General features: G+C 40.5%; 2 protein-coding genes across 4 annotated transcripts in view; one reads left to right on the top strand and one right to left on the bottom strand.

Annotated features, from left to right (window-relative positions):
• The window catches only part of tmem131l (transmembrane 131 like), a 316682-nt gene that overhangs the window by 25321 nt on the left and 266361 nt on the right, over window positions 1–25000 (top strand). The window lies entirely within an intron of this gene.
• On the bottom strand, window positions 947–23388 carry LOC109935329 (tripartite motif-containing protein 2-like). 3 transcript variants are annotated; one of them, XM_048601635.1, is made up of 5 exons: window positions 23314–23388; window positions 22837–23074; window positions 20099–20250; window positions 4926–5106; window positions 947–1702 (listed from the first exon to the last, which is right to left on the bottom strand). In XM_048601635.1, the coding sequence occupies exons 2-5, from the start codon at window positions 22948–22950 to the stop codon at window positions 962–964; spliced, it is 1188 nt and encodes a 395-aa protein (XP_048457592.1). In that variant the 5' UTR covers window positions 22951–23074; window positions 23314–23388; the 3' UTR covers window positions 947–961. The 3 variants fall into 3 exon arrangements, with proteins under 3 accessions (XP_048457592.1, XP_048457608.1, XP_048457602.1); XM_048601651.1 differs by having other exon boundaries at window positions 23318–23358; XM_048601645.1 differs by lacking the exon at window positions 23314–23388 and adding an exon at window positions 23193–23302.

Genomic DNA, 25000 nt, shown 5'->3' with positions numbered 1-25000 from the left:
TGTGGAAGCTTTAGAAAAGGTGTAGAGGAGATTTACCAGGATGCTGCCTGGATTGGGGGGCAGGTCTAATGAGGAAAGGTTGAGAGAACTAGGGCTTTTCTCATTGGAACAAAGAAGGAGGAGAGGAGAGGTGACTTGATAGAGGTGTACAAGATGATGAGAGGCATAAATAGAGTGGATAGCCAGAGACTTTTTCCCCAGGGTGAAAATGACTATTACGAGGGGGCATAAATTTAATGTGTTTGGAGGAAGGTATAGGGGAGATGTCAGAGGTAGGTTCTTTACACAGAGTGGTGGGTGCGTGAAATGCGCTGCCAGCAGTGGTAGTGGAGTCAGATACATTAGGGACATTTAAACGACTTTTGGGTAGGCACATGGAGGATAGTAAAATGTAGGGTATGCAGGGTAGTATGATCTTAGAGCAGGATAATAGGTTGGCACAACATTGTGGGCCGAAGGGCATATACCGTGCTGTACTGTTCTATGTTCTATGTTATGAAGTTGGGAAGGCCAATTTCAATATTACAATTGTTTGTAGCTGAACTCTCCTGAAAGCATATTAGCAGTCACATTGATAGCTGAATAGAACCAGGGGAAAAAAAGCACCTCAGAAATGCAAACTAAATTTAAACATCTGCTGTAGACACCTGAAATAAAATTATTAAAAATCGACAGGACAGACTAAGCATCATGCATGCGCCACTAGGTGTTCCTGGTCTTCAGAAAAAAATGGTTTTCAAAAGGTGTCAAATTCCATGGAGCTAAGAATCATCTCTAGGGCAGTTTGGTCATCATTTCTTAGGTCCCAGGCAACAAACTAAATCAGGTCACCTGTTGGTCTCTGCAGGTCACTGGTTTCATGCAGTTGAGACCCAAGGCTTACATTCAACCACACGTCAGGGTGGTGTGTTCAGCATCTGGACTGACTGGATAGAAAATAAGTGATTTATAAAAAAGAAATCTACATACCAACTCTAAAGATCAAGTCATCTTCAATCGGATTCTCTTTTCTTTTTCCAGTGCTATACATGCTAGCTGGCCGTTTTACAGCCTTCTGTTTTACGTGTCCACTACCAGGTGACTTCACACGACGTTTGACTCCATCAGATGTAGGAGACAGATCAGTGGGTTTGACAACCCTCAATTTAAATGGACTTCCTTTAATATGCTGATCGTACAGTCGGAGTGTGAGTGTAAAGTCACCCTCCTTTTGCTCTTTCTGAATGGTATAAAGGAAGTCATAGGTGCCATTTTTATTGTCAAGTATCTCTCCATCGACGACACTACCATCAGGAGATGCAATTTCAGCACTTAGGCACGCATTTCCAGTTTTCACAAGTTCTCCATCTTTATCCTTTGTTGTTATAGTAACAGACGTAGGATGGCCAATCACACATTGTCTCAATCCCTCACCTGTTGCAACAGTCTCATAGGCCACTGCATTTGTGGTGATTATGGTACCTAAATTATGAATGGATTTCTTCAGTCCTTCAGTCTCCACCACAAACTCTAGCTGATCATTTTCTTGGGGCTGTAAAGGAAACTCTTGAACAGCTAGTTCATTCAACCTATCACCCATCTGCTTCTTCACTAAAAGCACTTCTGTTTCGGTCCCATGGTTTAGAGCTTGTTCAGTGAAGTTGCAACTGCTCCTAATGCTCTCCTGACCCTGCAGTAGTGCATCCAATTGTGCTTGGAGAACCTGTAACAAAAAATTCAAATAGTGATCTGTATCTTTTCTTTAGAAGGTTATATAAGCAGTGAATGGATTAGCCATGAAAGAGAGAGACATGGTCATCCCACAAACAGGGGATAAGGCAACACTTCATTAGCTGTCATTGCAGCTCTGGAAATTATTCAGCATCATGTGCTAACTATCTAACTAACTAAGCTCACGAACCCCTCAAGTACAACCCATTAAACAAGAACACTTTTTTGGGCCAGCATTTCATTGCCCATCCCTAGTTGCCCTTGAGAAAGTGATGGGCAGTTGCCTTCTTGAACTGCTGCAGTCCACCTGCTGTCCACAATGCCCTTAGGGAGGGAATTCCAGGATTTTGACCCAGTGACAGTGAAAACAACAGCAATATATTTCCAAGTCAGAATGTGATTGGCTGTGATGGGAACTTGCAGTTGGTGGTATTCCCATGTATCTGCTACCCTTGTCTTTCTAGATGGACACGGTCATGGGTTTGGAGTGTGTTCTCTAAGAATCTTTGGGGAGTTTCTGCAGTGCATCTTGTACATAGTACACATTGCAGTTACTGCGCATCAGTGGTGGAAGGAAAGGATGTTTGTGGATTGGTGCCAATCAAGTGGGCTGCTTTTCCCTGGATGGTGTCAAGCTTCTTGAGTGTTGTTGGAGCTGCACCCATTTGGACAAGTGGGGAGTATTCCATCAGGAGAGGTATTCATCCCAGTAGTCCTAGCCTCGGACCTGCTCTTGTAGCTACCGTGTTTGTATGGCACGTCCAGTTCATTTTCTGGTCAGTGCTAAACCCCACGATGCTGATAGGAGGAAGAGATGATGGTAATACGATTGAACATCAAGGGTTCATTGTTAAATTAGATCAGACAAGGCAACACAACTCAAGAGATAATACATAAATCAGGGTTTGCAAACAACTAAAAGGATTGGGGACATAGCACACTTACATATTCCATGAGCAGCACGCCATCTTCCACTAAGGCAAGGTTATGAATAATTTGAGATTCTTCATTCTATTTGAAAGTATAGCCTTGACTTCTGCCTCAAACCAGTTTTCGCCTATTTGATTGTGATGCCTTAGTCATTACTAGTATGGAATATGACTATGTTGTTATTTCATACTCTTGATTTAAAGGTTCCCATCTTCTAGGGGAGTCACCAGTTGAAAGATACAGCTTACTAGATCTATCCAAGAAAAATAATTCTAACAGGAGTCAGAGCTTAATCATTATCAATGAATTCTATGAAGATTTTCTTCATAACACAGCAATGTTTCCCCACTCTGCAGGTGTATGGCCATGTAGCAGTCTGAAATGTATGATACACTGGTAAGCTTAGGTAAGATATGGGATGAGGATCAAACATGCTTAACTGGAGAGAGAATAGGGAAAGAGTGCGGCAGTGATTGAAGTAAAGCAAGCTCAATAGCTAAGGAATATGACTGGAGGAGCACGGGAAACGGTCATTGGAGGAACAGTGATGTGGATCAGGATGCAGTAGTAAGTGGGTCAGGGAGATGGCAGCACCCAGGAGAAAAGGTGGTAAACAAGATGAAGGCCGAGGGTCCTTAGAACTGGAGCTTCAGAAACGAGAGTTCTCAATTCCTCAGCCAAGGGCTGTGGGAGAGGAGGAGACTCAGAATTCCCCAGTAGGTCAGTCAGCCTGTGATGGGAGGGTCTGAAGTGGGAAGTGCAGGGCCTGCCAATTTGATTGCCAGCCCTGAATTAAAGCAAAAAAACTGCTTCTTTCATTAGGTCTCAATGGCCCAGAAAGGCCCATGGCAACTGAACGTTCAGTGGGATTGGCCCATCAAGGCCAAGTAAACAGACCAAGCCTGGGCTGAAATTGATTTACTCTAATTTGCACTGAATCTACTTGTAAGAAAGCATTGATGATTCAGATTGAGTGATTAAATTATTGATCAGTAGGGTTTAAATCATTGGAGTGATGGTAAAGGTCAATAGGTCAACTTTTTTCCTTTTTAAAAGATCATAAAATAGCTTACAGCACCAGCTCTTGAGTTATTACAACATCACATGCTTTCCTCAAGTGCAGAATTAATGGCACAAAGTAAATTTAGTCATACAAGAAAGCAGCTTTGTTTGGCATAGCTCATAGTTCACTGCCTAACTCCATTGTTATCAGTTCAAAACAAAGCAAAGTAATCTTTACAGTGTCTTTCGATTTCATTCAGTTATATAAAACTGTGTCCTGTTAAAGATATATGCAATTCAACATAACAGGCTAGACCATTTGACCTTGGATAAGGCAAGAGAGCTAAAATATTGGCATAGCAGTAAAACAGTGCTTCACAAATCATTTAAATCGACATTCAATTTCTTTTTAAGCCCTCAGTGTCTTTCATTAAGGTGGGGAACCTCACCTTGAATACATTTTTCTATCCTAATGCATTTCCATTTTGTGTGGACACTAATCAAATGAAATGGAATTTGATTTTTGTTTAGCCTGCAACAGAAAAGCTACATTGTTCCAAAACAGGTCAACTCCTGCTTTCAGTGAACACTGAAGCTAAAAACAAAACCTGAACCTCCAGCAAGAAAATGGAGTCAGATTTAATTCCCAATCTGTACAATGTTTGCTCATCTCAGCGAGTTTGGTAGCAGTGTGTCAGTCCTCATTTTGGGAAGCTATTCAGTCTTTGCTGGAGATGCAGATCTTGGTCAGGAACAAGTTTAAACTCAGTTGTGACACTCCCTGCCGGAAGAAAACCTGTTATTCACTGTATAGGCTCATGAGCAGCAATCTGGTTTGACGCTTTAGAAACCACACTCCAGCAAGGATGATGCAATTTAGGAAGACGGAGAGGGGGAAGAAAACTGGGAGAGATTGACAGAATTAGCTAACGATTGCAAATCAAAATCAAAAGATTTACAATTTGAAAGCCAAACACATTCTTTATACATTTAACTCGTGTTTTAATTAGGGTATGTCTTTTATCCTTTGTGTTTGCTACATTTTCTGCCTAACAACTAGTGTAGTGTTACTGAAAGCATGTTGCTTTTATTGTGCGATAGTTATAGTTGTGTCAAATCTTTAAAGTTGTGCTAATTCAACATAGACCACAAGGCAACTTTGACATTATTCACCTTACTTCATATAATCTAATCAAGCAACAAAAAGTAATCAATTTATTTCAATTATACATTCTTTAATGAGTTGCTCAGCAATAATATAGCAAATATTAAGGTTCTCTTACTTTTTGTTTAACACCATATGTGACTTCTAGTTCCATAAGCAGTACACTCTTTCGTACATTTAAAGTCTTTTGGAGCTCATCAAATGTAGCATGGATGTCTTCTTCAATGCTTACTTTCTCATTAGTCAAATCTTGCAAGATTTCGGACAGGAAACTAAGAGCAGAGTCCAGTTCAGGCAACCTATGAAAAAAAAAAACAAATATTATTCATGTAGTATCTTTTCAGGCATTTATTTATTCATACACTTTTGAACAGAACAATTTGTGAGCCATTAACAATCTTTGAAATGCATCCGAACAGGAAGGCCCAACTTCCTCACTGGAAGAATAACTCGTTGTTACAGTTTATTATGGCAGGGAGCAGAAAGAAAAAAAAAAATCTAAGCAGGAGAGAAAATAAAAGAAAAAAAACGAAGTGGAGGAATTAGAAAAACCAAGAGAAAATATTGAAGTAACACAGAAAATTCAGAAGGATGCATGTTAAACACTGACAAAAATACAGTCAAGATTGATGGTATGTTCATAAACTGAAAAAAAAATTCAACAGATTGAGAGAATTACAACTATGGAGTATCAAGTAGTACAATATTGAGTTATAGCAGACATAGCTTTAGCCAGAATGGGAAATGTATTAGAATTCTTTATAAATATTTATGCTCCTCATTTGAAGAGTTTTTACAGCACAGGAAGAGGTCCTTTGGCCCATCATATCCATTCCAATCCCATTTTCCAGCATATGGCCTAAAGTCCTGTGTGCTGTGGGATTTCAAGTGTTCATCTAAATACATCTTAAATGTCTTGAGGGTTCCCACTCCTATCACCCTTTTCGGTAGTAAGTTCCAGATATACACAACCTTCTGAATAAAAAAGAATTTCCTCATATCCCCTCTAAACCTTCGGCTCCTGACCTTAAAACTGTGCACCCTGGTTACTGACCCCTCTCCAGTAAGGGGAAATATTTCACCCCATCTACCTTGTCGATGGCCCTCAGAACTTTGCACACATCAATCAAATCACCTTTTAGCACTTTCTCTGCACTAAGAAAAACAACCCCAGCCTATCTATTCTCTCTTCATAGCTGAATTGCTGCAACCCAGACAACATTCTGGTTAAGTTTCTTCTGTATCCTCTCAAGTGCAACCATGTCCTTCCTATGGTGTGGTGACCAGAACTACATGGTACTCCAACTGTAGCCTAATTAATGTTATGTACATTTTTAACAGAATGAATTGTAAAAGAATAAATTCTACTTCCTGCTTTCACTACTCTATCACAGATTAGATCACAACAGGTGGGAGGCTGTGCTTTTTTAGTATGGGCAAGAAGGGAGAGTGTCCCATTGAGCATTGGAGACACCCTAAAGATAGCAACTGGACTTCCTTCTCACTATTTCACAAACATCTTCAAAAATTGGCTGCCTGCTTCCATCAGCCTATCACCATGTTAATTACAGCTTTTAATAAATAATTAAAAAAGGTTAGATCACACGGAATACAGGGAGAACTAGCTACTTGGATACAAAATTGGCTCAAAGGTAGAAAACAGAGGGTGGTGGTGGAGGGTTGCTTTTCAGACTGGAAGCCTGGGAACAGCAATGTACCACAAGGATTAGTGCTGGGTCCACTGCTTTTCATCATTTATATAAATGATTTGGATATGAACACAGGAGGATGTTGTTAGTAAGTTTGCAGATGACACCAAAATTGGAGGTTAGGTGGACAGTCATGAAGGTTACCTCAGACTACAATGGAACCTTGATTGGTTGGGGCAGTGGGCCAAGGAGTGACAGATGGATAAATGTGAGGTTCTGCATTGTGGAAGGGCAAATCAGGACAGGACTTAGACACTTAATGGTAAGGTCCTGGGGTGTGTTGCTAAATAAAGAGACCTTGGAGTACAGGTTCATAGCTTCTTGAAGGTGGAGTCGCAGGTAGACAGGATAGTGAAGACAACGTTTGGTATGAATAGAATAGAATCCCTACAGTGTGGAAACAGGCCCTTCGGCCCAACAAGTCCACGCTGACTCAGAGCATCCCACCCAGACCCATCCCCTTCTAAACCCACCTAATCTACACACCCTGAACACTATGGGCAATCTAGCACGGCCAATTCACCTAACCTGCACATCTTTGGACTGTGGGAGGAAACCTGAGCACCCGAAGGAAACCCACGCAGACACGGGGAGAATGTACAAACTCACACAGACAGTTACGCAAGGGTGGAATTGAAGCCAGGAACCTGGTGCTGTGAGGCAGCAGTGCTAACCACTGTGCCACCCCAAATGTTTGCCTTTATTGATCAGTACAGAGTTGGGAAGTCATGTTGCGGCTGTACAGGACATTGGTTAGGCCACTATTGGAAAACTGTGTGCAATTCTGGTCTCCCTGCTATAGGAAGGATGTTGTGAAACTTGAAAGGGTTCAGAAAAGAGTTACAGGGATGTTGCTAGGGTTGGAGGGTTTGAGCTATAGGGAGTGGCTAAATAGACTGGAGCATCGAAGGCTGAGGGGTGACCTTATAGAGGTTTATAAAATCATGAGGGGCATGGATAGGGTAAATAACCAAGGTCTTCACCCTGTGGCAGGGGAGTCCAAAACCAAACTAGAGGGCATAGGTTTAAGGAGAGAGGAGAAAGATTTAAAAGGGATCTAAGGGCTGCTTCACACAAAAGGGTAGTGCATGTATGGAATGAGCTGCTAGAGGAATTGGTGGAGGCTGGTACAATTTCAACATTTAGTAGACATCTGAATGGGTATAGGAATAGAAAGGGTTTAGAGGGTTATGGGACAAATGCTGGCAAATGGCACTAGATTTATTTAGGAGGTCTGGTCAGTGTGGACGAGTTGGACTGAGGGGTCTGTTTGTGTGCTGTATATCTCGATGACTCTATAAAGGTTAATGGAGTTTATTTACGTACAGTGGGCATGCTGCCAATTTCAGCACCTGCATCTGTATTATGGGCTAAGCTTCAGGATGGATGGGGAAGGTGGTGGGCTGATTACCCAGCCTATTTTACCTGCTCACCTACCAAATACACACCCAGCAGGGGCATGTAATATGTTCTCAGTTTCTTTTCTCTCAATCACATCCTTTTTTCACCTTCTTTACTTATACCTGAATTGTTTTATGTTGATAACTGTAACCAATACATAAAATTGAAATATCAGAATGCTCTCATAGGCTGCTCCACTACAAGTCTCGGTTCATATCATTTATTCCCATAATCTTTAAAACCTGCATAAATTTAATTTCTTAATTTACCCTTGTCTAGTACTTCTTGAGGGGTGGGATGGAGTTCTTCCTGGCTGTTTTAATTGTGCTGTGTTTTCCAGGATCAGACACTATCTAGCCCAAGGAGGGTAAAAGGAAGTAATTTTTACAAAACGCATAGGGGTTCGGTCGGCAGATGTAGGGGTGTGGGTCGGGGTGGTTTAGTCGGAGAAACCTAGTGAACAGAATTGTTCAGATTGAAAGTCAGATGTAAGAAAAATACTATTTCTCAGATATTCTCAAATTACTGACATGGGTATTTAAAATTAATCAAATCCTCCTTACTTCTTTTACATAGCCAGATAGGGTAAGGTCAGAAAATATAATCAACTCCCTTCTAGACTAGGAAATGCTATCCAATTAAATCTAAAAAATTGATGCAGGAAAATACTAGGAAAAGAAAGAGAGCTTGAGGGGATACAAGAAAGGACATGAATGATGACAGTTCCTCATGCAGGTTTAAAAAGATTATGGGAATATGAAGAGAATTATGGATCAAAGCACAGCAAGTTACATGAGCAGTCAAATGTCTTTCCAATTTGTTATTTGTGGTTGGAATTAACATAAATGAATAGTCGGTAATGAACAAAAATAGTCCTTCAAAGCTCTCTCCTCTAGCATGGTAATGGTGGATAGTTGAATTTTGAAAAATTTCTGTGCATTTATTCATCCAATTTAAGATACTCAATATTCATTAATAACGTTACATTTATATTTTCACATCCTACGTTTTGATTTAGATTTGTAGTAATCCGTATTGATTTTATCGAAACATATGAACATTTTATAACAAAGAATGCTTAGATAAACAAGAAATTATACAGAACCATTTGTGTTCTTACTGACAACCAGGACATAAAAACAGCAGTTAGGTAAATGACCAGTTAATCCATTTTGGTAATGTTGGTTGACATTACAAAAGTGCAGTTTTAACAGCATCGGCTAAATTTTACCAAAAAGAAAGGAACATTAGTGTCAGGTAGACAGAGATTAGAGTAGACTTTTTCATACTCAACATGAAATTTTCGTTTGGATGCAGAAATGTATTCTCACTGAAAGAACGGCCACAATAAAACCATAAAATGTAGGAGAAGTAGTAGATTATTCAGTCCATCTAATCTGCTGTGCAATTCAAGGAGATCCTGATTTGATAATCCTCAACTCCACTTTCCTTCCGTTTCCCCAAAACTCTTGATTCCCTTTCAGAGTAAAAATCTCTCAGCCTTGAATATACTTAACAAGGCACTCTCTACAGCCACCTGGAGTAAAGAATTCCACAGATTAACTACCCTGAAAAAAAAAATCCTTCTAACTGCTGTCTTAAACAGACAACCCCTTACTAGGATGATACTGTCTGATCCTAGACTCTTCCAGAAAGGGAAACAGTTTCTCCACACCTATCCGGTCCATGATATTGAATAGAATCGGAGGGTTGTACATTGCGGATACTAAGCAAGTCACTTTTGAAGTTGATGGAATGGGTACAGGGATTAAGGAGTGATGCTAAGGGGCCTTTCATTAATTTTGCAATCTGTGCTACTGTTCAAGAGATGCCTGACACGCCCTCCCATCTGACATCTTTCTGCATTGGTTCGCAGCTTGCAAACTGCGCCGAAATTCTGAATAGAAAGCAAAAATCCAAGGTAAAATCAGTCAAGAATGAAATTGGGAAGCTACAAACGAGCCCAACCCACAAAAAAAGGCTTCCCAAGACACAAATCCAGCCCTTAGAGACTAAAATTGAAACATTGACAGTGAAGGAACAATATTTATCCTAAAAGAACAATTACTTATAAATCTACTTTTTAAATAGGGTGGAGAAAAAGATCAATATCTTCAAGAGGATTATCATTACTTTCTGCTGAGCGAGGCCTCTGCTATCCATCAATCTGACAGGTTGCAGCATGTAAAGTACATTCGGCATGAAATATGTCACTTATAATTGGTTTTGATGATAAATTGGACTAATAAAAACAAACAACTGTATTACAGCCACTGCTATCAGAGCAATTCATAAATCATGTTTGCACTTAGTGAAGATCATTTTATAATTCACCAAGTTAATATACAACCTGTATATCTGAGAATTAGATTAAAATCTAGTCTCAGCTCTCCTAGGTGGAAAAGTGCCTTACCTCAGTTACTGGGACATAAGAGTGTTCAGCACAAACAGATCTTATGGTCCAGAAGAGAAAAGAATAGCTGGTAATAGGACTGGCAACTGTAGAATTGAGGCTCCTCTTTAGGCTGGAATTGAAGCCAATAGGCCATAATACAAAGCGACTATTGTATTTGATGGCTGAAAAGTAGATACAAGCCTTCAAGCATCATAGTTATTGGGGTAGACCATTCAGTCCATCAAGCCTACTCCTCATTCAAGATCACAGCTGATCATCTCATCAATGCCACTTTCCTGCACTATTTCCACCTTCCTAAAGTGCTGTTTAGGACCCCAAGATGGGTTGAAAGCTGAAATTTTGGTTCTGCAAACTCAGAGGCAGCAGTAACTGCCATGTAGTCCTGCCACTTTTCCTGAATGTTGTAATCCACCCCCCCTCCCGACTTTACACACTTCTCACTGAGGGGCTGCATCAATTTTCAAGTGGTTGGGAAGCACTGTCTTAATGTCATTAGTCTCCAGGAACCTATTGATTTCTGTCTTGAACCTGCTCAATGATTGAGCTTCCACAGTGCTCTGGGGTAGAGAATTGAAAGATTCACCAGTCTGAATGAAGAAATTCATTTCAGTCTCAAATATCCTTCCCTTTGCTTTAATTTACATATCCTGCTTCGAGAGTTACCAGTCAAAGAAACATCCCATTTTTATCCACCCTGTCATATCCTGCAATAATTTTAAGTTCAAATGAGATCACCACCCATTCTTCAAAACTCTAGGGAATACAAGTCTACTTTCCTCAATCTCTCCTCGGAGACATTCTGCCAATTCTAGGAATTAATCTGGGGAACCCCCTATGATAGGTATATCCCTCTTTAGATAAAGGGGCCAAAACTCTACACAATACTTCAGTTGATGTCTCATAATGACTTTATACAACTGTAGCAAGGCCTCTTTACTTATATACTCAAAACCCTTGAAATGAATGACATTAGCCTTTCTAATTGCTTGCCACAGCAGCATGCTAGCCTTTAGTGACTCAAGAACAAAAACACCCAGATCCCTTCTGACACTATACTTGCCAATCTTTCACCATTTAAGAAATATTCTGTCTGTATCTTTACTGTTCATAGCAGGGATGAGTAACTTTGGAACTTATTCAAATTATATTTCATCTCTTATGTTTTAGCTCAGTTATTTAGCCTGTTCAAGTCCTTTTGAAGCCTCCTTGCACACTCCTCACAAATTACATTCCCACCTAGCATGAGATCATCAGCAACTTTAAAAATATTACAATTTGTCCATACATCCAAATCATTCATATAGATTGTGAACATCTGTGGACCTAGCACTGATCCTTATTATTGACCAATTCTCAATCCATATTTTGTATATTTCCTTCAAGCATTTGCACTCAAATTTCATTCACTAATCTTCTGTCTGGGACTTTATCAAAAAACTTCTGAAAATCCAAATACACCATGTCCACTGGTTCTCCCTTGTCTATGCAACACACTCAAGAAAAAATGGTTTTTAAAAACTGATTCCCTGCCTAATTTTGCCATTCAATTCCACATGTTCAGTTACCACATCCTTCATGTGAAATTTTTTTTTTTTTTTTTTTAAAAAAACATTTTTCTTAATATGGACATCAAGCTAACAAGAGATAGTAGGAACTGCAGATGCTGGAGAATCTGAGACAACAAGGTGCAGGGCTGGATGAACACAGCAGGCCAAGCAGCATCATAGGAGCAGAGAGGCTGACGTTTCGGGCCTAGACCCTTCATCAGAAAAGGGGGAGGGGAAGGGGGTTTTGAAATAAATAGGGAGAGAGTGGGAGGCGGATAGATGAGGGATAGAGGAGAGGATAGGTGGAGAGGAAACAAACGGGTCGAAGAGGCGGGGATGGAGCCAGTAAAGGTGAGTCTAGGTAGGGAGTTAGGAAGGGGATAGGTCAGTCCAGGGAGGACGGACAGGTCAAGGGGGCGGGATGAGGTTGGTCAGTAGGAGATGGGAGGAAGAACAGGTTAGGGAGGCAGGGACGAGCTGGACTGGTTTTGGGATGCGGTAGGGGGAGGGGAGATTTTGAAACTTGTGAAATCCACATTGATACCATTGGGCTGCAGGGTTCCCAAGCGGAATATGAGTTGCTGTTCCTGCAACCTTCGGGTGGCATCGTTGTGGCACTGCAGGAGGCCCAGGATGGACATGTCGTCTGAGGAATGGGAGGGGGAGTTGAAATGGTTCGCGACCGGGAGGTGCAGTTGTTTGTTGCGAACCGAGCGTAAGTGTTCTGCAAAGCGGTCCCCGAGTCTCCGCTTGGTTTCCCCGATGTAGAGGAAGCCACACCGGGTACAGCGGATGCAGTATACCACATTGGCAGATGTGCAGGTGAACATCTGCTTGATGTGGAAAGTCTTCTTGGGGCCTGGGATGGGGATGAGGATGAGGGAGGAGGTATGGGGGCAGGTGTAGCACTTCCTGCGGTTGCAGGGAAAAGTGCCGGGTGTGGTGGAGCTGGAGGGGAGTGTGGAGCGGACAAGGGAGTCACGGAGAGAGTTGTCCCTCCGGAAAGCAGATAAGGGTGGGGAGGGAAAGATGTCTTTGGTGGTGGGGTCGGATTGCAGATGGCGGAAGTGTCGGAGGATGATGCGTTGGATCCGGAGTTTGGTGGGGTGGTACGTGAGGACGAGGGGGATTCTTTTTTGGTTCTTATTGCGTGGACGGGGTGCGAGAGACACAGTTGAGGGCGTTCTCGACCACCAAGGAGGGGAAGTTACGGTCCTTGAAAAACGAGGACAACTGAGATGTACGGGAGTGGAATGCCTCATCCTGGGAGCAGATGCGGCGGAACAAGTCTGTTTTTTCAGCTATTTTTCCCCCCGCCAAGTACTCTCTTTACTAATATTAGTTTCTTTTAGTTGTTCAGTTCCACAAGTTCCGTGGACGCCCATTTTTTCTGGAAGCTTTTATGTATTTTCTTCCTTGAAGACAGACATAAAAGGAACTGTTTAGTTTCTCCACTATTTTCTTGTCTCCACAATTTATCCTTGCCAGTTTAAAATCTATATATTGGCATAACATCTTACAGTCAACCCACACATTCTTTGCAATCTTACATTCATACTCTTTCCTTTCCTGATCATTTTCTCCCCTGTCCGAGTCTCAAATTGCTCCCAGTCCTCAGGTTCACTACTATTTCTGGCATGCTTATTCAGCCAATTCATCTGATCCAATGCGATCTTTAACATAATTTGTCAACATTGGTGGATAAACCCGTCCTTTTTGGTGATTGTGTCTTTGAATGATGTACATCTGTTGTAGACCCTGTACTTCTTTAAATATTAGCCATTACCTGTCTACTGTTAAAGCTTTTAGTGTATTTTCCCCAATCTATCTAGCCAACTTGTGCCTCACCCTCAGTTTCCTTTGCTCAGATTTAAGACCCTAGTTTCAGAGTGAACAATATTGCATTCAAACTTAAATGGACAATTCTATTGTGTTATGGTCCCTCTCTTTAAAAAGATCAGGTTAAAAAAGAAGTCACCAAAAGTTACATGATGGATCAAAAGTAAAGGGAACAATAAATGTAAAAAAAAAGGAGGAAATCAAGCGAGCAGCACTGTCCAGATTGAGAATCTTGTTTCTTAGTGATTTCCTCTTAAAAAGTGAATGTACTTGAAATCGTTCTATTGAAGAGGGATACAAAGTTAATTTCAGTTGCACAGTAAATATTACTTTTCAAAGCTACTGTTATGTGATGAGGTCCATGCTGTATGGACTTGCTAGCAACACCAATAGGCTTTTAGGTAAACATGGACACTGTCTGTGTCCTTTCCAAAAATCTAAATGTTTCAATCCACTCAGTAGTGTGATAGATCAGGCCATTCAGCCCTTTGTGCTTGTCCCACCATTCAACAAGGCCATGGCCAATCTGATTGTGACCACAACTCCCGCTTTCCTGCCTATCCCCCATAACCTTAAACTTCGCTGTATTAAAAAATAAAACAAAAAAATTGGCTGTTTAAAAGACCCACTGCTTTCTGCAGTAGAGAATTCCAAAAGATTAATGAGCCTCAAGAAATTGTTGTTTGTCTTAGTCTTTAATGGGAGCCTTCTATTTTAAAATGGTGTGCCCCATACCTCCCACCCCCAAGGGAAATATCCTTTCAGTATCTGCCCTGTCAAGACATATCAGAATCTTGTTTCAGTAAGATTACCTTGCATTCTTGTAAGGTCCAGTGAGTATAGGCCAAACCGACTCAACATTTCCACATAAGACAACCCCTTTGTCCAGGAATCAGCTGTGAACTTTCTCTTAACCCCTTCTAATGCAAGTATGAGCCTCCTTAAATAAGGAGAATCCAGGCCTCCAGATGTGGTCTCATCAAGATCCTGAACAGTTATAACAAAACTTCTCTACTTTTGTAGTCCTAATTATTTGCTGTATATATTTAACTTGTGATTAATGTACAAAAAAAAAAAGATTCAATCCTTGTATACCACAGCATTCTATTGTTTCTCTCCATTTAAATATCTTGCTTTTCTATTTTTCCTATCGATGTATATTATATCATATTTTCAAACATTATATTCTATCAGTCAAATTTTGCCCACTCACATGATCCTATCCATATCCCCTTGCAGACTATCTGAAATCAGAAGATTCTGCCAACCAGGCATCTTGTTTGCTTGCTCACAAGGTGGCAAGATGTCAGAGCTGACTCTTCACAACATGGCCTACTAGATTTTTCTCCAGTCATGTCGCAGTGCAAGTCTCTCTCGGAAATCAAGTCCCTGGAGTGAAAGTCCCACCAGATGAGTTGAGGCCAGCAACTCATTCACCTCAGCAGTGCCACCAAGGCAACTGTCACTGCTGATAGAAGGATAACCAAGATTGTGTGGACCAATGTGTTCGGTAATTGCATTTTAGTTCAAATCAAAGGGGTAATAAATGACAGCCTACCTGTGCTATTTTACCAGTCAGAAAGGCCAACTCTTTTGCCCCACGTGCAGGTCAGAATTGAACAGACCCTTAGTTGTAATTAGTTGACCATTTAAGCACCTCAAAGGGTTGCAGAGAAAGGTGGAGCTTTGTCGCTTCTGCCCAGAACTCAACTCGGGTGAAGGTAAAAAGGTGAGTGTTCTGTAATGCCACCACCCCACCTAATTAAGCGGCTTTCACCTCCAGGATTAGATGATTCTGCCAAAGTAAAGAAATCTCCTCACAACTTGCTTTCACACTTATTTTTATAATGTCAGGAGATTTGGCTACAGTACACTGTCTTCTAATCTAAGTCATAAACAAATTGAAAATATTTCAGGTCCTACTACCAATTCTTATGGTACCCCACACTTTATAGTTTGTTAATCTGGAAATAAACCTTTTATCCTAATTCACAGTTAGCCAATTCTCTGTCCATGCTAACAGATTACCCCACACACCAAGAATCTTTTGTGTCACTTTAAAGGCCTTTTCAAATCCAAAAAAACATATATACTGGTTCCCCTTTATCCTTCTGGTTTGTTGTATTCACAAGAGAACTCCAAAATAATAATACTAAAAATGCGATTCCCCCTCCATAAAATGTCCACTTGAAAGTGTCCAGCTACTATTTCTATCATAATGGAGTCCAACATTTTTCCTAATGACAGGTGTTAGATTAACTCATTTTCCATCTCCCTCATTGATTATGGAACTTTACATTTGCTATTTTCCAACACACTGGAACCTTTCCTGTGTAAAGGTAATTGTGGAAAACTATTTTAAGTTACCTATTTTAAGATGCTAGGATGGAGGCCATCAGATCCAAGGAACACGTCAGCAGTTAATCCAAGAGATGCCTTCCCCTGCAACTGCAGGAGGTGCTACACCTCCTCCTACACCTCCCCCCTCACCTCCATCCCAGGCCCCAAGAAAACCTTCCACATTAAACAGATGTTCACCTGCACATCCACTAATGTGGTCTATTGTGTCCGCTGTTCCCGATGTGGCCTCCTCTACATCGGGGAGGCCAAGCGGAGGCTCGGAGACTGCTTCGTGGAGCACCTACACTCGGTTCACGACAAAACGACAACACCTCACAGTTGAGACCCACTTCAACTCCCCCTCCCACTCCCTGAACGACACGTCCATCCTGGGCCTCCTCCAGTGTCACAATGATGCCACCCGGAAACTGGAGGAACAGCATTTCATATTCCGCCTTGGAAGCTTACAACCCAATGGTCTCAATGTGGACTTTATGAGCTTCAAAATCTCCCCAACCCCGAACTCATTCCAAGACCAGCACCCGCACCCCCCCACCCCCACTTCCTTGACCTGTCCGTCTTCTCTCCCACCTATCTGCTCCTTCCACCTCACTGACCAACCCCCATCCCAACTCTACCTACACTCACCTTTACTAGCTTCATCCCTGCCTCCTTGACCTGTCTGTCTTCTCTCCACCATCCACCTTCTGTCACCACCTCCCCCTCTCTATTTATTTCAGAGCCCCCTTCCCCTACCCCATTTCTGAAGAAGGGTCCAGACCCAAAACGTCATCTTTCCTGCTCCTCTGATGCTGCCTGGCCTGCTGTGTTCCTCCAGCTCTACACCTTATTATAGCAGTTAATCCAAGTGGCTTTTCTCTTGTGACTGATTCTGATTATTTTAAGTCTCTCCCTCCCTCCTGCCTCTTGGATTTTCTACTATTCGAGTTGTTTCATGTGCCACCTACTGTGAAGGCAGATGAAATACTGGTTCATCTGTCATTTCCAGGCTTCACAGTACTAATTTCATCCTGTAAAAAAAAAGGAACTGATGTTTAACTTAGCTATTTTATATTTCCTTGCAGATGATCTTACTGTCAGTTCATCTATTTCTTAACAGTTTACCCAATATCTGCAAGTACAGATTCACAAATCATTAAAAAAAGCAGCACCAATTACAAAGGTCAGAAAGATGCAAATAAAGTATTGGCTTTCAATCAAGGGAAGAAATTAAATGCAATGAATTTATGTCAAACTACAATAGGAGCTTATTTGAATCATACCATGCTCTTGTAATTTGGGCGACCAAAAAACTTACAAGATAGATATAAAAACACTAGAAAAGATAAGGAGGTTTATCAGGATGATACCGGAACCAAAGAGGTTAGAACCATCACAATACTTAAATAAGTTGGAGCTTTAAGATTTTTAAAAATATTAAGGAAATTGACAAGGTAGACAGAGAGAATATTTACTTATGAGGACATCCAATACCAGGTGCCATTAATACGAAAAGATTATTATTAATAAATCCAATACAAAAACAAAAACAGATTTTCTTATCTATAGATTGGAACTCAAGCACTACATTTAAACAGTCAAGGTGAATAGTCTAGACGTACACTTCTTAAAAAGTGTTACATTAGTACAGGAGGTATAAAATAATTAGGAAGGATATGTGGATAGGATTAGACAAAGTAAAATTGAAAGCTCATATGGGACATAAATGCCAGCATAGCACTGTTGGGCAGATTGGCCAGTTCTGTGCACTAACATCCATGTAGTTATAATTTCTCCACTCAAAAAAGTCAGAAAGATGAAGAAGCATGAATTAGCAAAGCTGACTGCATTATTGTTGAAGGATGGTTCAGTCTGCAAACTTTCTACTTCACAAATCTGCAGGCAGTGGTAAACAAAGAAACACTGTCAAGCACAGAATTATTTCAGAATGCTATAAACTTTATCTATGTAAGATTATTCTTCAAAAAGCAGCCAAAGCTGAAAGCCACTTCAGTTTGTTTCTTGGGAAAATCTATTTCTTCATTTCAATTTTCTATTCATTTGTAATGGCATGAGTGCAGCCAAGTTCATGATTCTCCCACATCTATCATCCTTACAGACAATTCTACCTCTGTTGGTAGAACAAGATGTCCCTATGAGCTACAGCTGGGTGCCAATTTGAGAACGCTGAATGAGTTCCCTCAGAATTACTAATAGAACACATTGGCTTTAAACAGAAGCAGCAAAGTCAGCAATTTGAGGAGGTAATGGGTCATTAATAGATCACCAATCTAGGCCCCTTCAGAAAATTTAGAGTCACCATGTAGCTTAACAATTGACAAAGCCAGAGCACATTAGAACCTAACTCATGGTAGAAGTGCAGTGACAACCAAGGCATTTTTCTTACTTTCTTGATGAAGGATTCTTGCTTACCCTTGCCTTGTCAGCAATACACGTGGTCCAGGAGAGGGAGAAAACAAAAAAAAAAGAAACAAAGTGGGGTGGGAGAGCAGAGGGGGAGAAAAATGCTGGAACTGCAAAGTAACATGCCGGTGGAGAAAGAATGGTTTATGTTTCTGCTATTTGACCAAACATTTACAGAGTCAGAGTCATACAGCATGGAAAGATATCTTTCAGTCCAACTGGTCCAGGCCAGCCAAGTTTCCCAAACTAGACCAGTCCTTTTTGCCTGCATTTGGCCCATATCCCTCTAAACATTTCCTATTCATGTACCTATCCAAACCTCCTTTAAATGTTGTAACTGTACCCACATCTATCACTTCCTCTGGCAGTTCATTCTACGTACGAACCACCCTCTGAGAGAAAATGTTGCCCCCTTATGTCCCTTTTAAATCTTTCTCCTCTTGCCTTAAAAATATGCCTCCTAGTTTTGAACTCCTCCAACCCTAGGGAAAAGGCCTTTGCTACCCACCTTATCTATGCCCCTCATGATTCTATAAACCTCGAAGGTCACCCCTCAACCTCCTACTCTCCAGTGAAAAAAGTCCCAGTTTATTTAATAGTGTTTTGATGCCTGGAGAGGGCAGTGCCGCACATGCAGAGCTACACTGATCCTTTGCCAAGTGCAATTCAATTTACTTCTGCTGGCAGAAATTGGCAAGTTGTTGACCAGAGGCAACTTGGTCTCATTTATCAAATGCATTAGGAGGATGGAGGATATAACAGACTAAATTTCCACCCATATGGATTAAGAAGTCTGAATAAAGTTTCAGTTGTATTGCTTTCTATTTGAACACATTTTTAATTAGAACTATTCACTACATCAGTGACAAAAACTAGAGAGAAGAGAAGAGGAGAATATTTTTCACACAGGGAGTTGTGATGATTTGAAACGTTCTGCCTGATTAAAGCCACTAATTTTCCAAAGGAAGTTTGATGAATAAAGCTATAAGAAAACAAAACGCCCACAAAAAGGAGTGAAAGAGTAGAGAAATGGGATAGATCTCTGAAAAGAATTAAATTATCCAATGGATTGGATAGGACCCTGTCTCCTGGACCAAACGGCAAGGGTCGGGCAGGGTCCCAGGCTCACTTGTGGGAAACACAACCATGGGTCCAACCAGCCCAGAGGCTGCTTCCGGCAGCACTCAGACTGACTCTTTGTGCTACAAACCTAACTAGAGGGCCAGCAGCTCTGCAGCCTTCGCAACAAGGCCAGTGAGAGCAAAGGGCGCTGAGGGCACTCCAAAGGGACAGGTGCCCTCAGTGTGAAATTTGTGAAATTCAAAGCTAAAGAGATTCAGAACTGGTAACTCCCGAGAGAAGAGAGGGATAAACCCCTCCGACCAGCTAAAGACTGTTTTTTTTTGCTGGATGCTGTGAAATTCATGATTCCAAGATCTTTTCTGGCATTTGCAAGTATCAGGGTTATTATTTTATCCTTGATGACCTGTGTCTGTGTCAAAGAAATTTGTTAACTCAAGTTAGCTCACGTCTCACCAACGGAAATTATTCCCACCCGAACACAGATGATCAAACGCCAAGCTAAACTCATGTTGCCTGCACATTACGCAATTACCTCTGTTTGACAGCCTCCAGTTGAGTCTGCAGGGAAGACTTGTGCTGCTCTACCACATCCTTGAGGGGAACAGTTGGGTGCTCGGCATGTTCACCTTCTGTACATTCGTGACACATTGCTGTCTCACAGGATTGGCAGTAAAACTCCATTACCTGGAGAAAGACAGTGATAGATGTGTTAACACTGGAGGGGAAAAGTTGTTAGAAAATTATTATAGCACGCTCTCCAGACACTTGTGCTTGTAGCAAAACCATTTGTTCCATTCACTTTGACTTAATATTTCAATGTTCACAGTCCCTTCAGCCCAAGGCTCAAAACAAAACCCTGCACATTTCAAGCATTACTTCTAATAGTTTGGTATTAAACATCCAGGATATTTTATCAAAGTCTCCGTTTGACTTTGTGGTGGGATTATTGGGCTATGGAGAGATAAATAAAAATAACCTTGGTCTATATTTTCATAAATTAGTTGTAGGTTCTTTTCATGACTATAGAACCAACAAGAAATCTCACACTTTCTTCTACCTGGATTCCAACAAAGTCTCCTGCCTGCTTCTTGTCCTGTTTGGAAATCAGTTATTCATTTACAAGATGTGGGCACGGCTGGATAGGCCAGCATTTATATACCATCCCTAATAGCCCTGATGAAGACAGTGGTGAGCTACCTCAAACTGTTGCAGTCCTTGTGGTGTGGGAATACCACAGTGGGGTTAGGGAGGTCAATATTTTGACTTAATGACTGAAGTAAATGCAAATAGTTGGAAATCAGCATGGTAGGTGGCTTGGAGGGGAACCTGCATTTAGTGGTGTTCCCAAGAATCTGCTACCACTGTCCTTCCAGGTGGTAGAGGTCACAGGTTTGGAAAGTGCTGTCAACAGTAAGTTGCTATATAGTGTATTTTATAGATGGTACACACTGCTGCCAGCAATAATGCAGGTTGGACATGTCACAGGGTGTTAATGCTACAAAATCCCAGCTTTATGAAATTGAAACTCTAGAACTTAAAGTTGCTATTTCTTAAATGAATAAAACTCACCTTAGGAGAAAGACAATCTGAATCAAGAAAAATTTCAAGAGCTATCTTATATTACAGTAAAAACCATGAAGTTTCCTAAGAGTTTAATCTATAACACAGGATTACTCCCTTGATAGATTAGGTCTGTGATTAATTGATCTAGAGCTACATATAACATTGTTTAACAGATTGTGCCAACTTTTTTGATCTAAAGTTATTAGGATTATTATAGTACAATTGTTCTGTTTTACTTGCAGCTCCCAAAAACAAGGATACAGGATAATCAAAAAATCTGGACAAAGGAATGAGGGCATTGTTGCTAATGACACAAGACGACATAAAGATAGGTGAAGGGACAGGTAGTGTTGAGAAAACAGAAAGGCTGCAGAAGGACTTGGACAGGCCAAGAGAGTGGACAAAGAAGTGGCAGATGGAATATAATGTGGGAAAGTCTGAAGTTATGCACTTTGGTAGGAAAAATAGAGGCGTAGACTATTTTCTAAAGCTTCAGAAATCTGAAGCATAAAAGGAACTGGAGAGTCCCAGTTCAGTATTCTTCTAAGGTTAACATGCAGGTTCAGTTGGTAGTTAGGAAGGTAAATACAATGTTAGCATTCATTTCAAGTGGGCTAGAATAAGATCAGAGGTGTACTGCCCAGGCTGTATAAGGCTATGGTCAGATGCATTTGGAATATCGTAAGCAGTTTTAGGCCCCGTATCCGAGGACAGATGTGCTGGCATTGGAGGGGGTCCAGAGGAGGATTACAAGAATGATCCCGGGGATGAAGAGCTTGTCATGAGGAGCAGTTGAGGACTCTGGGTTTGTACTTGGAGTTTAAGGGTCAGGGTGGAGGTAATCTGACTGAAACATACATAATACTGTGGAGGTCTGGATAGATGAACATAGAGAAGATGTTTCCACTAGTAGAAGAGACTGGGACCCAAGGGCACAGCCTCAAAGTGAAGGGATGACCCTTTAGAACTGAGAGGAGGAGGAATTTCTTCAACTCTAGGGTTGAGAGTCTGTGGAACTCATTGTCACAGAAGGCATGGAGACCAAGTCATTTAATGTTTTTAAAAACAGAAATAGATAGGTTCTTGATTAGTAAGAGGATTACAGGTTACAGGGAGAAGGCAGGAGAATAGGGTTGAGAAACATGTCAGCCATGACTGAATGGCGGAGAAAACTTGATGGGCCAAATAGCCTAAATCCGTTCCTATATCTTATGGTAGAGAAACAAAGTCTTCGATTCTTAATTTGTCTAAAGTTTTCTGCTTGAAAGACGTACATGGCCAGTTGGGAATAACATGATAAAGAGTTGGCTTTGGATTCTCACCATATTTGAAATATCTATCATGGAGAATAATTTGGAAATGAAAAAGCCTTCACAGAAATGGGGAGTACATTAATTACAGAAAAATTAGATAACAAACCTAGTGTAATCTAATATCTGCCTAATAGGGTTTCATCAAATAATTTATAGTCTCATTTGCTGAATTATTATTAGTGTTGTTCAAGTATTGCAAGATTAAATTACTACAAGTTCTAAAGCAAGAGAGAAGTGAAGCAAACCTATTAATCCAGTCTTGGTTGAACAATATACTCAACTTACAGTGGGTATAAAATTTTACTACCATCATTGTCATTACTAAAACAGACAAGTTTAATAATCAATTCTGATTAAAGTTGAAGCAGAGTAGCACCACAATGGGTTAACTTACATTTCCATCATGATTTGGACAGGAAAGGGGTTTCCCTGCTGCTACTGCTGTGACAGTCTCCAGGATGGAGGAGTCCTCACAGCTGTTGTCTGGAGTCCGCTGAAGAACATCCATTAGGTTTGTAATGAAAAAGTTATTCTGTAGCGCAGAAACTCCCTTTTCAGGCAAGATAGAGGTCTGACGGCAGATTGGACAAGAAAGAGTTAAGCTGTAGGCAGGAATGTAGTTTTGTAGACACCTGCAAGGAAGGAAGAGAACAATTCATTGTTTAAATCCCTTGACAAGAGTTTTTAAATTAATAGACTTTGGACTTTTCACTTTCAAATGATCAAGAATAGTAAGGCTGACAACATTACCACAGAAAGGTACACAGAAATATCAAGTCTCTAGTACAGAATTTTATTTCTTAAAACAAGAAAAGTTTTGCAAGTTACAACTACTGTTTGATTCCAAGTATAACCACTTGCATTCACTTACTAACTTCAATGAACTGGTAAAGCCAGGCAGAAGGAAGGTCTTACAATTAGGTCTGATAAACTAGTTTAATCCAGCACCATTCCTTTGTTTTATATAGCATAATCATCAATTTTAAACTGACCAGTAGCTTTCTGCTACTAATAGACATTTATCAAAATGTGATTGCTCATTTCTCTAATCTTCAGACAGTGGTGTGCCTCAACAACCATGAACAAAGTCCATTTTCCCTGGTAAGAATGATGTGCAACAGCCAGCCCAGCAACACATAACTAAACGGCCTAGATATTTTTTAATCAACCTTTTCAGAGATGTTATTACACACCTATGGAGCAAGTGGGATTTGAACTCAGGCGTAAGGACACTTCCACTGCACCACAAGAACCCTAACTAAATGGCCCATCTTAGTTGCATTATCCACTTTCACCTGACAAAACCAGAAACACAAATACTCCTGTTGAGGTATCACTAATACAATTGTCCAAGATGTGATCCAATTAAGTCCACAGAAGCTTAAAATAAATCAGAACTGGCACAATCAACCATGCAGTGACTGCATTTTTTAATTGATCCACAGAGATGGAACTGGGTTGCCCCAATATCATCAGACATGTAAATATGCACATAATTTATGAAACAAGGGACAAAAACATCAACTCAACTAAAGAGAAAGTTGTGAAACTAAACTGTAATATTACTCTCCCTGTTAGTTAGACACTTGATTTCCTGCAGTGTCCACTGATGGCAGAATGCCTCAATAATACGAATTGACAGGGCTGCCCAAGAACAAAAGAGGCAGGCAGCCAGTGACTCCCCTCTTTTAAATGCAGAGAACCCAAATGGTGAGTTCAATATAATATTCTTCAAATTCAACATTTCAAAAAGCTTCAGTTTCAATTATTATACTCTTGTTCAATCTATTTGAAAGAATCAAAATGTCAGTCACTGACCTTTATCTTCTGACCTGGCCCTGAATACAAAGACCCACAGTGTTGTGATCACAGGATTCAAAGATTAGCTGGTGTAAGGTGAACTGGTTCTATTTGAGATCTGTACTCTTCCCCAGTCACATTGAGAATTGTTTCTCCTCAGCTTACATAGCACAATAAAGTACTTTGATCCTTGGGATACAACATTTTCAAAACGGGGTAATTGTTCTATGTTCTCGTCAGTTAAAAATAAATAGACAGAAATGGAACAGTGGTTCATTGGTCTCAAAATGTAGTGCATCAGTTTGAAGTGAATTTAGTTTTATTTTGGAGTTCTCTGAAATAAATCAGCGTGCTTTTAACTCATGCTATGTCAGTCCATAAAATTAGTTTCACTAATACAAATGTAGATAATGTAGATCAACTGCAAATCATCACGGTAGAATCTCCTTTGTTAATTACCTGGTTTTTAAATCAATTTTTACATAGGTGCAATTTACCAAGTAGCAGATCCCAGAGCAGGAAATTTTAGAGCATGTAATCTACATTATAAATCCCAAAATTTAATCTAACAAAGAGATCTATTATTCCTCTGGTTTAACTCTTCCTTGAAATGCATCCGTAAGAAACAAAGTATTATTCACTACAAGGCCACTGATTTCCAGTTTAGTGGAAAAATAAACTAAATCACAGAAATCCATTGCCAAAAACAAAATCTCCCATAATCAACCGAAAATTTTGAATGTTGTAAAGCCAATATT

This window comes from Rhincodon typus, chromosome 1 (genome assembly GCF_021869965.1).
Source record: "Rhincodon typus isolate 14 chromosome 1, sRhiTyp1.1, whole genome shotgun sequence".
Lineage (NCBI taxonomy): Eukaryota > Metazoa > Chordata > Chondrichthyes > Orectolobiformes > Rhincodontidae > Rhincodon > Rhincodon typus.
The sequence above is the reverse complement of the archived record's forward strand: the minus strand, read 5'-3'. Positions and strand labels throughout refer to the sequence as shown.